The sequence below is a fragment of the Acanthopagrus latus genome, chromosome 20 (genome assembly GCF_904848185.1).
Source record: "Acanthopagrus latus isolate v.2019 chromosome 20, fAcaLat1.1, whole genome shotgun sequence".
Taxonomy (NCBI): domain Eukaryota; kingdom Metazoa; phylum Chordata; class Actinopteri; order Spariformes; family Sparidae; genus Acanthopagrus; species Acanthopagrus latus.
In genome coordinates, this window is record NC_051058.1 from 9,918,806 (window position 1) to 9,932,031 (window position 13,226).

Below are 13,226 nucleotides of genomic sequence, written 5' to 3' on the forward strand. Positions count from 1 at the left end.
GTTTTTTACACTTAACACATTTTTAATGGTATAAAAATGTAATTCCTCTGATTTAAAATCAATACTGACTTTTCACTCAACATTTTATATAATAATTAGATAATACACAGTAAAACAGTTACAAATAGTTTGTTCCACCAAAATGTAAAATTTGAAGAATGCAGAGGATTTAAGACAATTAAAAACACATTATAAAAACATGTTCAACATTTTAAGTGACATTTAAAAGTGATCAGCTTAACCGTTTTATGCAATGAATTGATTACTACAGACGGTTTCAGAGTTGACTACTTATAGTACGGCATATATTCTAAAACATGAACATCATACGTAACATCCTGAAAATATCAAAGCGAAGACATCTACATGAAGGGGAGCCTTTTTGAAGCAAGTTTTTTTCTTTTTAAAATAACATTTCTGTCAAATCAGACCCAACATCTTACAAGATTTAAGGCCACTGGCAGAGTATTAGAGGAATCAGAACTCCAGAACAGTATTGAAAAGAGTCTCTTAAAGTCCCTCTTCTTTAACTAAGTACTCCGGCAGAGTCTGAAATGCAGTCACAGGTACAGTCACTGGGACGGTCAGTGATATGGTGCCGGGTTCGACAGTGGAGGGGGGAACCTCACTGGGGGGTGGAGGAGAGGGAAGCGGGACGGTGTGGATAATGTTTAAGTCACTGAGCTGGGTGGCGAAGGGTGGCTCTGAATGAGTCCGTAAGTGCTTGCGAAGGTAAGCAGCGAACAGAAAAGCTTTGCCACAGTGGGGGCAGCTGTGCGGTTTGCTGGTGGAGTGGATCTTCTGGTGTTTACGCAATCCAGATTTGTTGAGGAAGCCTTTGCCGCAGCTGTTGCAGATGTGAGGCCTCGGCTTGGGATGCTGCTTCTCATGCTCATGCAAGTCTGCCAGCTGTGTAAACTCTGCCTGGCAGGTTTCACAAACATGCGAGCCCAGCGGCACTATTTTGGTGACTGTCGGAGGAGTGGAGTCGATGGAGTGAAGACTTTCATGTGCTTGAACTTCATCCCAGCTTCCGAATGTAGCTTCACAGTGTGTACAGGAGAACTGAGGGAGAGTCGTGTGGGCAGTGAATCCTGAAGCTGAACCGGCCTCTGTCTCCTGTTGTTGTTGTTGTTGTTGTTGCTGTTGTTGTTGCTGCTGTTGTTGCTGCTGCTGCTGCTGCTGCTGCTGCTGCTGCTGCTGCTGCTGCTCAGTGTGCTCAGCTAGGTGAGTCCTCTCATGTTTGCGCAGGCTTGAGGACACCACGAACGACTTCAAACACTCCTCACATTTGAAAGGCCTCTCTCCAGAGTGCACGCGGCGATGCTTGTTGAGGCTGGAGCGCTCAGCAAACGACTTGTCGCACTCAGTGCAAGAGAAGGGCCTGAGACCTGTGTGGACAAGCATGTGGCGCCGCAGATCCCAGGATGCGACAAAGGCCTTGTCACAGCTCTGGCATTTGTACGGCCGCTCTCCCGAGTGAACGCGCTCATGCACTGCCAGATCAGCTGGCTGCCGGAACCTTTTGGAACACTTATCACAGGGGTAGGGCTTGAAACCCAGGTGGGCCCGCTGGTGTCGACGGAAACTGGAGGGGTCAGAAAACATCTTGCCGCACTGTGGGCAGAGGAACGGCTTCTCGCCAGAATGAGTGCGGAGATGAGACTGGTAGGAGGACAGCTGGGTGAAGCCCTTGCCACACTGCTCGCACTGATAGGGCTTGTTCTGGGAGTGAATGCGCTGATGGCAGGCCAGCGAGGAGGATCGGGAGAAGGCTTTGCCACAGTCCGAGCACAGGTAGGGTTTTTCTCCAGTGTGGGAACGCTCGTGGTTTTTCAGGTCCTTCAGCTCTGTGTACGTTTTCCCGCACTCCTCACACGCGTACGGCCGATGACCCTGGTGGTTCCTCCTGTGTTTTCTGAACACTGACGGGTCGGCGAAACTCTTGCCGCACTCGGCGCAGAAGTACGGCTTTTCTCCCGTATGAGAGCGCATGTGCACCTTCAGCTTCGACAGAGTGGGGTAGCTCTTAGAGCACTGACGGCAAGAGTAGGGACGTTCTCCACTGTGCTGCGTCATATGGATCCTCAGGCATATCGCTTGCATAAAGGCCTTCCCACACTCTGTGCATACGAAAGGTTTCTCCCCAGTGTGAGAGCGGCTGTGGTTGCGCAGCTCTGTGGGTGTCTTGTAGGCCTTGTGACAGTCGGGACACTGAAAGGGTCGCTGGGCTGAGTGAGTGCGCTCATGCTTTGAGAGTTGAGCCTTGCTTGAGAATGTTTTAGCACACTGAGAGCATGTGTGTTGCTGCTGACGGTCCTTTGCATGCTCTGAGAGCTTGTGGCTCCGCAGAGCTGACAGACTCCTGAAAGCCTCCGTGCATGCAGAGCATTTGAAGGTAGGTTTGGCTTTTGGAGGCCTGCCTCTGCCACGCTTTTTTGCAGGCTGATCCCTCGCCGGCTCTTCCTCTTGTGGGCTCTCTTCTTCCTGCGCAGTAGGGGTGTACTGCTCCGCAAGAGGTGGGCTGCCAGGCTGGGGAGAGGCCATCTTTACATCTGCTTAAAAGACCATACAGGAAGACTTTTTTAATAATCATGTAATTACACAGTCCATTAGCAGCAGACGGATATGCAAGAATGTTCAACAGACACCAGGTTTAAGGCATGTGGCAGATGTGAAATAAGAGAGCAGATAGTCAGTGACAGTGGCTAATGGTGGACCAGGAAGAACATATTTGTAATACCATAATAACAGAAATATGTGGGTGTGCATTAAATCACAAAATGGCTGGCATTAGGACCTCAGGGACAATAAGCTAACCGCTTTGATGCCAGAGGAAGTTGGCGGTGTACTGACGGAGCTCGCCGTGTATGGATGAGGGACATATGCCCGACAGGAGACGAGGCTCAAAGCTCACGGGTCAGTTCGAAGGTGTAAACAACTGGAAACAATATGTACGTATTCATTTTCGCTAGCTTTCTTGCTAAACATTTCTCTAACTCAAAATGGCTGGCTTTAGGACCGGCTGCACCAATTCAGCCGATAGTGTCATCATCATCATGTCCGTGATATACAGGATGGATATAGCTAACACCAGCTGTCCTTGCAGCGTGTGTGCATAAAAGAGAGAGAGAGAGAGAGAAAAGTGACCGTTCTTACCTGGATCAGGACATTAAAAGCTGGTCGATACTGCCCCGAGAAACGTTTTGGTACGCGGCTACATTAGCTGTGAGACGCGGTGATTGCTGTTGACTGGCTGCAGTGTGGGGGACGGCTCTAGGACCATGATGACGACAGCTCTCAGCAAGCCAAGTGTGCAACATTTTAATGCGTTTGTGATCCCAGTAATGTCACATAATAAATGTATTCGAATGGCCCTTGGAAATAATGACAGCTCTAATAAAGCTAGCAGACTGTCTACCACAATGGAACATGCGCATTAAACTTAAGCGAAGAGAATTTGCATTGTTCACCAGTCAATGGCAGAGCTAGCTACTTGAGCTAACCTAGCTAGCAACTAATGTTTTATACTCGAGAACCAGCTGCCGAATAGTGAGACCTACATTTAAATTATTATTATTACGTGTGTGTTTTATTTACTTGTGATTCCTTCAACTTGTAGCAGTTTTTTTAACTCAACTTTTGCCCGCCTTGATCAGTTACCTTTAGAGAGGGAAGTATTTCTCTGCTGCACATTTCCTGTTTCCTAGCAACAAGAGCAATGTGGAAATGGGAATGGAAGAAAAAAAGACAATTACAAAAAAGGGGTTGCCCTTTTACATAAAAATAGCGTTTTTAAAAGAATGAATGAAAACATATCCACGGATGCTTGCATTGAATCATTAATGCCACAGGTATTTAATTTGACGCATTTGCTGACGTTGTGATTCCGCGTTGAAAACGACTTCTTGGCTTTTTGGTGCAATGTTTGTTTAGCTAGCCACGGTGAAGCTAGCTAGCTGGTTTCGCGCTAACGTTAGCTCACAGTTTGGTGAAACATATTTACCCATAGTTAACCTGTCCGCTCATCTGTTACAAGCTGACGAGGGCATGTATGTTTACTCTGGTTTTTCGTTTATAATGTGGAGGATATGGTTATCTGCAGCGGCAATAAATCGACGAAGAATGGCGTTGATCTCCCGGTTTATTGACATAGCTAACTAGCTCAGTTGATGTTGATGCAGTTGAGGGGCAAACATCCCTGCTGGAAAAAAAACAGCATAGATCAGCACCAAAACACAACATATGCTGGTCTTGCTAGTGACTGGCCACCAACAAGACTAGCATGTTGTGTTTTGGTGCTGGTCTATCCTGTTTTTCCAGCAGGGAGGTCAGGCTAGGTACCATTTCTAGCTAATAGCGTTCAGTTTGATAAGTCTGTTCACGATACTGGTTAGATGTTGAGACGCATTTAAAACTATCATACTGTGGATGTTTTCTTGACTTAAATATTTATTGACTGTGACAGTCTTAAATTAGGGATCAACGCATGTGAAGCATTACAACTTTTCACTGTAGCTACAGACTTGGCCCTGGTGTGTTGCACAGGTTAAGTGGTGATTTTGTATTGTAGAATAATTGTACGTATACAATTATTTTATAGTTGTATTGTAGAATAACTACGTATAAATGAGTGATGGCATTATAAATTATGTATTAACTCATAATGTTTATATTATCTACTGCTTCAAAAATGAATACTTTCATGCATTCAGCACAGCTTTAACTGGCATCTCTTCTGTCCTCAACAGCCCAATTCGCCTGCTTCCCTCTAACTCAAGTCACTCTTCCATTGTGTGGAACTGGTCCTCGTACCCCATTGGAAACTCTTTGGACGTTATTGTAAACAACTATATTCCTTTAATACGGACAGTAAAGGCATCTAATGCATTTCCCTCCTGCATATTCATACACTCTGTGGCTGGTGCACTTGATTCAATCATTATCTTGTAATGGCAGTGCAAGACCCTGGCAGGGCAACAGGTTTTCCTTGCAAACAATGTGGCATGGTCTGTTCCAATATGCCGAGTCTGCTCGAGCACATGGATGTCCATCTTCAACAGGAGGAAGAACGCAAATTTAAATGTGATGAATGTGGACGTGGTTATAGGCATGCTGGTAGCCTAGCAAACCACAAAAAGACACATGAAGTGGGCTTGTTTCAGTGCAATGTATGTGGTAAAGAAAACTCTAACGCTTCATCCCTGAAGAGTCATCTCCGGAGCCACACGTCACAAAAAAAGTACTCCTGTGAAGAATGTGGCAAAGCTTTTCGTCTGGCATCACAGCTGGCTACACATGAGAAGGTTCATCTTGCCAAGCGAGTAAAGGAGCAGTCGTATAGAAAGATAGACATGGATGATTCGTCACACGAAATTGGAAACGATCACCCCGATCATCTCGATGTTGAGCACTCAGCCAGTGTTGGGATTTCCATCGAAACTAGCCCATCTGAGAACCAGACGGATGGTCTTTATAATTCACAATCCGAGACTTCTGATGATGCAGCAAATCGACCATTCAGATGTGATTTATGTGACAAATCATACATACACCATCGAAGCCTGACCAATCATAAAAAGACTCACCAAGTAGGGATGTTTGAGTGCACAGTGTGTTTCAAGCTGTTCAATAACATGGCTGCCCTTTACAGCCACCAGAGAACTCACAAGGCAAGAAGCGGGACAGACCCTGGTTCGATGGGGCAGTCATATACAGACACATCACTGGACCAGTTTTCACCTCAAAGTCAGGATGCTCGAGTCAATTTTTGCCATCTGTGTCAGGTTCTATTCCCCAGTGATGAGGAGTTCCAGGAGCATATCCAAATGCATAACTCTTCATCTCTGTCTTTTGGGCTTCAAGATACCCTGTCAGAGAACCACAATATGTCATATGAAAATAGTATTGCTTCACCTGAGTCAAATTTTTATGCATCCCCTGTCAATAATATTCCATCAGTATCATCACTTGATAATCATGGAGGGTTTGAGCAGCCGCAAGAGCAGATTAGAAGCAATGGTCATGTGTACTCAGACTGCTCCAATAATCAAACACCATCTTCCAATAGCACTCAGGGAGAACCCCCAATCATAGACCCATGCATTCTCATTCCTGCCCTGACTCACACACAAAACATTGACAATGCAACTGAAATGGAAGAGACTTCGACTGTAGATTCTGATGAGCGTCCCTTCAAGTGTCAAATCTGTGGCAAAAGCTACAGGCACTCTGGAAGCCTCATCAACCACAAGCGGTCACACCAGGTCGGGATTTACCAGTGTTCCATCTGCAGGAAGAGTTATCCTCACCTGGCCGCCCTCAAGAGTCATCTCCGTCTCCACAAAGCACAGTCGTCATCTTTTAGCCTCATTGCTGAGGGAGACTGGCTCTCCTCAGAGCCCCTGACTTTGGATAACCAACAGGGCTGCTTCTCTCATGACGAAGAGGAGGATCACCCTGTGCTCAGCATGGATCAGGAGAATGGTGCTGACCACAGCAATGGGGCTTTGTACCATGAGCAGTTTAATCAGGACTTTTCCCAGGGTATGACTGCGCATCTACCTCACAATGAACAACTGATGCAGAGGCACATGTGTGCAGACTGTGGTGAGACATTTGCAGATATTGCAGGGATTAAATCTCACAGTTGCCCATTGCTACAACAGCAACATGACACTACTAGCAGTGACTATGACAGTAATGTAAATTTCCAGGACAGTAATGGTCACTGTGCTATTGGAAATCCAGGAAATGATATGGAGTTCCATGGTCTGAATGGTAACCACGACCAAAGTTTCTTTGAACAGAATTTCCATGACAATATGAGCAGTGATCCGCTGAATGGTGGCGAAGAAGACAGTGGTGCTGCTGACGAGGAGGAGGAGGATGAGGAGGATGATGATGGAGATCTTTATCAGTGCTCTATATGTGGAAACAGCTACACCAGCATGAGGGCTCTGAGGAGCCACCTCAGAGGCCACACACAGTCCCATGCTACTCCTGCAAGCTCAGGGCCTTCTTCCATGTCCTCTCATGAAGGAGTGAAAGATGAGGAGCCAGGAGAAATGATGATCTGTAGCACATGTGGGGAGAGTTTTGCCAATAGGCAGGACTTGGTAACTCATCAGCTTCTACACAACAAGGACCTGGTAGATGAGGTTAATAATTTGCAAATGAACAACGGCAACATGTCTGGAGGCAAGGAGGAAGTACAGAGTATCATCTGCGGCAGCTGCGGTATCTTTTGCAACAGCTACCATCATCTTGAGAACCATGGCTGCACAGCTGAGAGGAAGGATGAGGCAAGACATGGTAAAGAGGAAATGAGAGCAAATGATGTTACCCAGCATGAAGACTCAAGCCGCTACAAAGAAACTGTTGAAACGGAACATCGTCAGTACAAATGTGATCAGTGTGGTCGCTCATACCGACACGCCGGATCCCTTCTCAACCACAAAAAGTCCCACAAAACAGGTGTATTCAGATGCCTTGTCTGCCAGAAGCGCTTCTACAACCTTTTGGCCCTTAAAAACCACCAAAGGTCTCACTTTGATGTTAAGAGGTTAGTTCTAACATTTAAACATGCAAGATCTCACATTTTTACCGAACATATATTAATTGTTGGTCATTGTTAAAAATTGTTTAAGAAAAGAGAAGGCATTGCCAATGAAATGTTTTTTTTGTTTTTCATTTTTTTGATGTCATCAAAGCTCTATTCCCTGTTTTGTAAATACAGAATTAACCATACTCCTTGTCTCCTCCCCCAGGCACACTTGCCATGAGTGTGGGAAAGCCTTCAAAATTCAGAAGCAGCTATTGAACCACCTGAGAAGACACAAAGAGAACCAAGCCAAAATTCAAGAACTCAACAGCCAGATCCAGGCCCTCATGCAGATGAATGGGACCAAGTCAGATGGAGGAATGCAGTCCTTGACTTCAAATGCCAATCAGGCTTTAAAGTCTTCTCGACGTTGCAAGCAACTCCCTGAAGGGAAGACGGGACAAACAAACTCTGAGATCTCTGTTAAATCAGAAGACACAGGTGACCGACGACCTTTCGCTTGCGACCAGTGTGGGCGCACATATCGCCACGCAGGAAGTCTGGTCAACCACAGAAACTCCCATAAAACAGGTGAATATTACTGTTCTGTCTGTAACAACACATACTCCAATCAACTAGCAATGAAGAACCACTTGCGCACCCACTTTGCATTTAAAAAACACTCCTGCCAAAACTGTGGAAAAGGCTTTAGGGGAAAGAAGCAGCTATTGGCCCACATTTGTGCAGATCTCAGAAAGGATGGGGCCGGAGGCCGGAGGGGCTTAAAATCTCGAGCCCTTAAGTGTAAGGGATGTAAGCAGGCCTTTGTCTCTGTTGACCAACTGAGAGCCCACACCTGTGACAGACCTTCAGGCAGCCACGATGCACAAACAAATACATCTTCAAACAAAGAGGAGCGGCCTTTCAAGTGCAACATATGTAATCGCAGCTACCGCCATGCAGGCTCACTCCTGAACCACAAAAACACCCACAAGACAGGACACTTCAGCTGCACCTTCTGCTCTAAGCCCTTCACCAACCCGATGGCCCTACGTAATCACACACGTATCCACACGCAGAAGAAAAAGTATGTGTGTCTCACATGCGGGAAGGCATTCCGCCTCGCCAGTATCCTGCACAACCACCAGAGGGTCCACAACCGGGTTTCGAGTCACTTCAGCTGCTCTGCATGTGGCAAGAGCTTCCAGGGCAGGTCTGGCCTGAAGAGGCATCGCTGCCGCAGAGGTCAGGAGAACTCTGCGAGGGCTGCGATCCAGCAGTCAGAGAGGGGAGACAAGTGCTTCATGTGAGTTACTGGTTACTGAGAATGTGAGTCTTGTGAAATGTTATGGTTAATACTAAAAAGACAAACATTTTAAAGGGTCTTTATCAACAATGTCTGTTTATGTAAAATAAGAAATACTCAACTGTTATATTTGAAACATTGGAATCAGCTTCAGTATTGAATTTGAACATATCCCTGCTGCAGGTGTGACCTGTGTGGGCGCTCCTACCGCCACGCTGGCTCCCTCCTCAACCATAAAAAGACACACTCCGAAAACCTCCATCACTGTACCTTGTGTCTCCAGACGTTTCCTGACCCTCTGACTCTACAGATACACTCCCAGATGAGGCGTCACTGCTGCCCTGAGTGTGGCAAGACCTTCTGTCTGGTCGCCCACTTGCAGAGCCACATGGAGGTGCACTCCAAGGATCGATCTGTCGTCTGCAGCCCCTGCCAGGAGAGCTTTCCCAACACAGCCAGCTACCAGCAGCACCAGGACATGCACCACGGGGCTCAGGACCTCTATCAACAAGGCATGGCTGAACCTGTAGATGCCAACATCTGCTGGGACTCAGGAATAGATCAGACCATAGGGATGGACGTGATGCACAAGCAAGATCCCCCACCTTTGTCACATATTCCAGAGAGCATCGCGAATTCACAGAACGACAACTCTGCTGGCGCAGAAGAGAAGAGCCACGTCTGCGAGCACTGTGGCCGCACTTACCGCCACGCCGGGTCCCTCCTCAACCACAAGAACAGCCACAAGACCGGATCCTTTTTCTGCTCCATCTGCCAGAAAGAGTTCACCAACCTGATGGCTCTCAAGAACCACCGGCGCATCCACACGGAGCCCAAGCGCTACCAGTGTCTGGAGTGTGGGAAGGCATTCCGCGTGTCCACTCAGCTCATATGTCATCGACGAATCCACACCAAAGAGAAGCCCTTCGCCTGCCTGCTGTGCGACAAGAGCTTTTCCAGCAAGTCCAACCTGCGGCACCATCAGAAGATGCATCAGAACACTCAGACCTACGACTCCTCTTTTAGCATGGATGCTAACACGTTTATGGACATGGACTTGGACATGGGGTCTTTCCTTTGAAGATTCCATAGTGTACAAGAATTAATGATGTTATTTAACCCCTATCAATAATTGTAAAACAGCAGTTTTTTTTCTTCTTCTTCTTCTTTTTTTGTTTTTTCAGAAAGTGCTCCTTGGTCCTGACAGAAAACATGCATATTTCATTACTGACTTCCAGTCTTACCTCCACAACAGATGCTCACATCACTGAAGGCTCCCCAGACCTTTCAGTCAACTTTTAGTAAGGCCTGAATGTTTTCCTATGAATACACAGGATCCCAGAATACAGGGCTGGTGACGAAAATATTGGTCGCCGCTCACTCCTCAACAATGAACCAAACAACCAAAGTGAACAGAAAAAGTGCAGCCCAGGTCCATGTAAAAACATTAACACTGAAAACATGTTTTTGTACAACAGTACTGTTCTAACGGTGATCTCTCCTCTCTTGCTATGTATAATTGTGTTCAGTGCCTCTGTAAGTTCTTTAGGAAACAAAATATACAAACTATATTTATCTCTGAATCCTTTTGTTAGCTTCAGTGTCGAAGGACTGCTCACTCTCCTTGGGGATTTCACATAGGGCAAGCCTGTTATTATTAAGTCAAAATACCTCTGGGTGTGTCCAAAGGTCAGTGGCAAAGTGATTTACCGAAATCATACTATCAAGTAAATAGTCGTACTGCTAATAATATTCGCGTTGAGTGACATTGTATGCTAAAATGGATGTATTTATTAATTTATTCCTGTTATTTTATGTGCATATTTTATTAGGAAAACTTTTTATGAATGTTGTAAAAAGAAAAAACTGTCTTCTAAAAAAACTCATGTAGCCTTTAAAAATCTTCATCAGTCGATTTACTTCTTTGCTCTCAGTTACAGGAATGAATGAGCCAAGCATCATTGGCGTTATAGGCAGCACTCAGGGTAAACCTTCAAAAGGAACAAACCTGATGTGAGAAACATTGTAGATAATCGGTTTCTGAACTGAGCGTTGCATTTCTTTTCTCTTGGGCCATTTCAGCACTCATGATTTAGCTCACGTAACAGTCATCACTCCAACATTTAGTTGCAGCTCCACATGCAGTGCATGCTGTTTCTTGAACCTTTGAGAAGCATCAGTTATGTTGAAGTGCCAGTGCCTAAAGTGTAAGTCAACTGTAGCAGTTTTAATGTGAACAAACCTCCTCTCACTTGTATCTGTTATACTGTTAACCACAATATAGATTTTCAGGTTTTCTTTTTCATTTATCTACTCATTTGTGAATCTCCTCTGCCACAAAAAATGTAAAAGTCTTAAAGCAGTCCATAACAAAAGTGTTGCAGCAGTGAGGTGAAAGTGGTTCCTTGACTTTTCTTCCCTCAGAGATGCTTTATATTAATCAAATAGAATGACTGTATTTTTACACACACGTGGCCAAAATGCCTCCTTTCTGCCAAGCACAAGTATTACTACAAATGTACCTTTGTGGATTTACAGGGACGAACCAGTTTCACCTTCACTGTTGAGTTCATGAACCACTTATTCTGTTTTTCTGTGAAAAATGTGCAATTATTGATTTTCTGTTTTGTTTTTGTTTTTTGTTTTTTTTTTGTGCCAAGTCTAACGTGCCTGTTGTTCCTGAAGTCGTTTTTAGCAGAAGTGAACACATGGCCTTTGTTTTTATACCAATCTAAAAGTAGATTTCTTTCTTTATGCCTTATACATTACATTTCATGTATGAGTGGCACTGGTCAAGAAGTATGAAATACCTCATGGAAAGCCCTGCCTAGATAGCAACTGCTACTCAAATGCCTCATGCAGCTTAATTGTAGAGAATACACTGTAATAATAGAAACTCAGATAGTTAAGACAAGTAGAATGGATGAAGCATCTTTCTAAAGGTTTTACTTTGTAGGTGTGCAGATGCTGTTCTCTCCATAACTTTCTCTGCAGTTTGTTGTTTTCAGAGTTATATTTGCACATTTGTAGATGAAGACACTTGTAGCCTACGGAGGACAGGAAGTCAAAGATGAAGCAGCCAACCGCCGTCGGCTGTTCGATAGCTCACCTCAGCTAGTTTGCGGGTCGTAATATTTAAGCAATATGCTGAAAGTATTGTTTCAGTGCATGAACTGAGTCCATCTCACTTGTTTGGTCTTACCATTGTATGAAGCACAGCGGCATCAGATTCAGTATACAGACACTAGCCTTGAAAGACCATGACACCTTGTCATCTGCCATGTTGTTGTTTAAGATCTTGTGTATTCATTGTAATCATTTCTGGGTCATTTTTCCGTATAACATGATAGCCTGCATCTATCCCGACACATTTGAGTTAAAGCTGACTTATTTTTTTATAACATTTCCCCATCTGATCTCACATGGCACTTAACACGTTCACTCCTCTGTCATCAGTCACAATCACAGCCTGGCATTTGTGATGTGTGTTGAATCTCAGAGCTCTCTCTGTAAATATTAGAATGAAAATATTGGTTGGATCTCTGTACGAGTTTCTTCAGCAGGAGAAGAGTGCTAGATTAGCTATTGTGTAATTAAAAAAAAAAAGGCATATACTGTACCACACGTTCTGATTTCTTGGATTTCCAGTGCTCCAAAATGTCTGCTCACTATTTAATTAATATTTATATAACTATTTTGTCACTCTGGAACGTAGATTTTTACTTTTTTGTTAGAACTTAGTTTAGAGTATAAGCAGATTATCGAAAATAAAACTAGTTGAAATTGATTAAAAGACTTGAAAAATACAATGTGTTTTTTTTAATGCTTATATTTCTTACACATATTGAGATGTTTAAAGGGGGACTTAAACAACTTTACATATTACAGTGTGTTTACAGGGCTTGGGGAGTACAACTGCATGTTTTGAAAAATGTAGTATAAAGCCTTAAGTGGCTCCAGAGGAAGCTGCATGTAATCTGATGAATTGCATCCAGTGATGTCACTCAGTGGCTATGTTGCACTGTGGGTAATGTCGGCAAAAGGCATCAGATTACATGTAGCTTCCTCTGGAGCCATAAGAACCTTTATACTACTTCTCTTCCTGTAAACACACTTTCCTATGTAAAGTTGGTGGAGTTTTAGGAAAAAGCTATTGTTGTAGTTTGTTAATCAAGAAGACTTGCATTACTATCAGAAATGGTCAGTTTTATTGTGAAAATACATTTGGTACACAAAGCAAGTTTATAAGATTGCATTAAGTAAAGGAAGCCAGTGCATGTACAGTATATACAACGAGAAATAGAAAAGCGAGAGAAGTAAGCAGGAAATGTTAGTTATTGCTCAGTATCATCGTCGGCTGGCCTGGTGGAAGTTTAA

At 44.4% G+C, this 13,226-nt stretch overlaps 2 protein-coding genes across 5 annotated transcripts; one reads left to right on the top strand and one right to left on the bottom strand.

Moving 5' to 3' along the window:
• Nucleotides 1–47: 47 nt before the first annotated feature.
• Nucleotides 48–3,682, bottom strand: znf668 (zinc finger protein 668). 3 transcript variants are annotated; one of them, XM_037080700.1, is made up of 3 exons: nt 3,664–3,682; nt 3,160–3,276; nt 48–2,555 (listed from the first exon to the last, which is right to left on the bottom strand). In XM_037080700.1, the coding sequence occupies exon 3, from the start codon at nt 2,545–2,547 to the stop codon at nt 511–513; it is 2,037 nt and encodes a 678-aa protein (XP_036936595.1). In that variant the 5' UTR covers nt 2,548–2,555; nt 3,160–3,276; nt 3,664–3,682; the 3' UTR covers nt 48–510. The 3 variants fall into 3 exon arrangements, with proteins under 3 accessions (XP_036936595.1, XP_036936594.1, XP_036936597.1); XM_037080699.1 differs by lacking the exon at nt 3,664–3,682 and having other exon boundaries at nt 3,160–3,550; XM_037080702.1 differs by lacking the exon at nt 3,664–3,682 and having other exon boundaries at nt 48–2,558; nt 3,160–3,550.
• Nucleotides 2,600–12,655, top strand: znf646 (zinc finger protein 646). Of its 2 annotated transcripts, none has more exons than XM_037080697.1 (4): nt 2,600–2,954; nt 4,752–7,564; nt 7,770–8,849; nt 9,033–12,655. In XM_037080697.1, the coding sequence occupies exons 2-4, from the start codon at nt 4,953–4,955 to the stop codon at nt 9,928–9,930; spliced, it is 4,590 nt and encodes a 1,529-aa protein (XP_036936592.1). In that variant the 5' UTR covers nt 2,600–2,954; nt 4,752–4,952; the 3' UTR covers nt 9,931–12,655. The 2 variants fall into 2 exon arrangements, with proteins under 2 accessions (XP_036936592.1, XP_036936591.1); XM_037080696.1 differs by lacking the exon at nt 2,600–2,954 and adding an exon at nt 3,698–3,854.
• The last annotated feature ends 571 nt before the right edge of the window (nt 12,656–13,226 follow it).

What these genes read in the sequence shown, in the direction of transcription:
- znf668 (XM_037080700.1), bottom strand. Translation starts at nt 2,547, where the DNA reads ATGGCCTCTCCCCAGCCTGGCAGCCCACCTCTTGCGGAGCAGTACACC.
- znf646 (XM_037080697.1), top strand. Translation starts at nt 4,953, where the DNA reads ATGGCAGTGCAAGACCCTGGCAGGGCAACAGGTTTTCCTTGCAAACAA. An exon ending in TCTCACTTTGATGTTAAGAG is followed by an intron (nt 7,565 to 7,769) that starts GTTAGTTCTAAC and finishes CTCCTCCCCCAG; the next exon opens with GCACACTTGCCATGAGTGTG. An exon ending in AGGGGAGACAAGTGCTTCAT is followed by an intron (nt 8,850 to 9,032) that starts GTGAGTTACTGG and finishes TCCCTGCTGCAG; the next exon opens with GTGTGACCTGTGTGGGCGCT.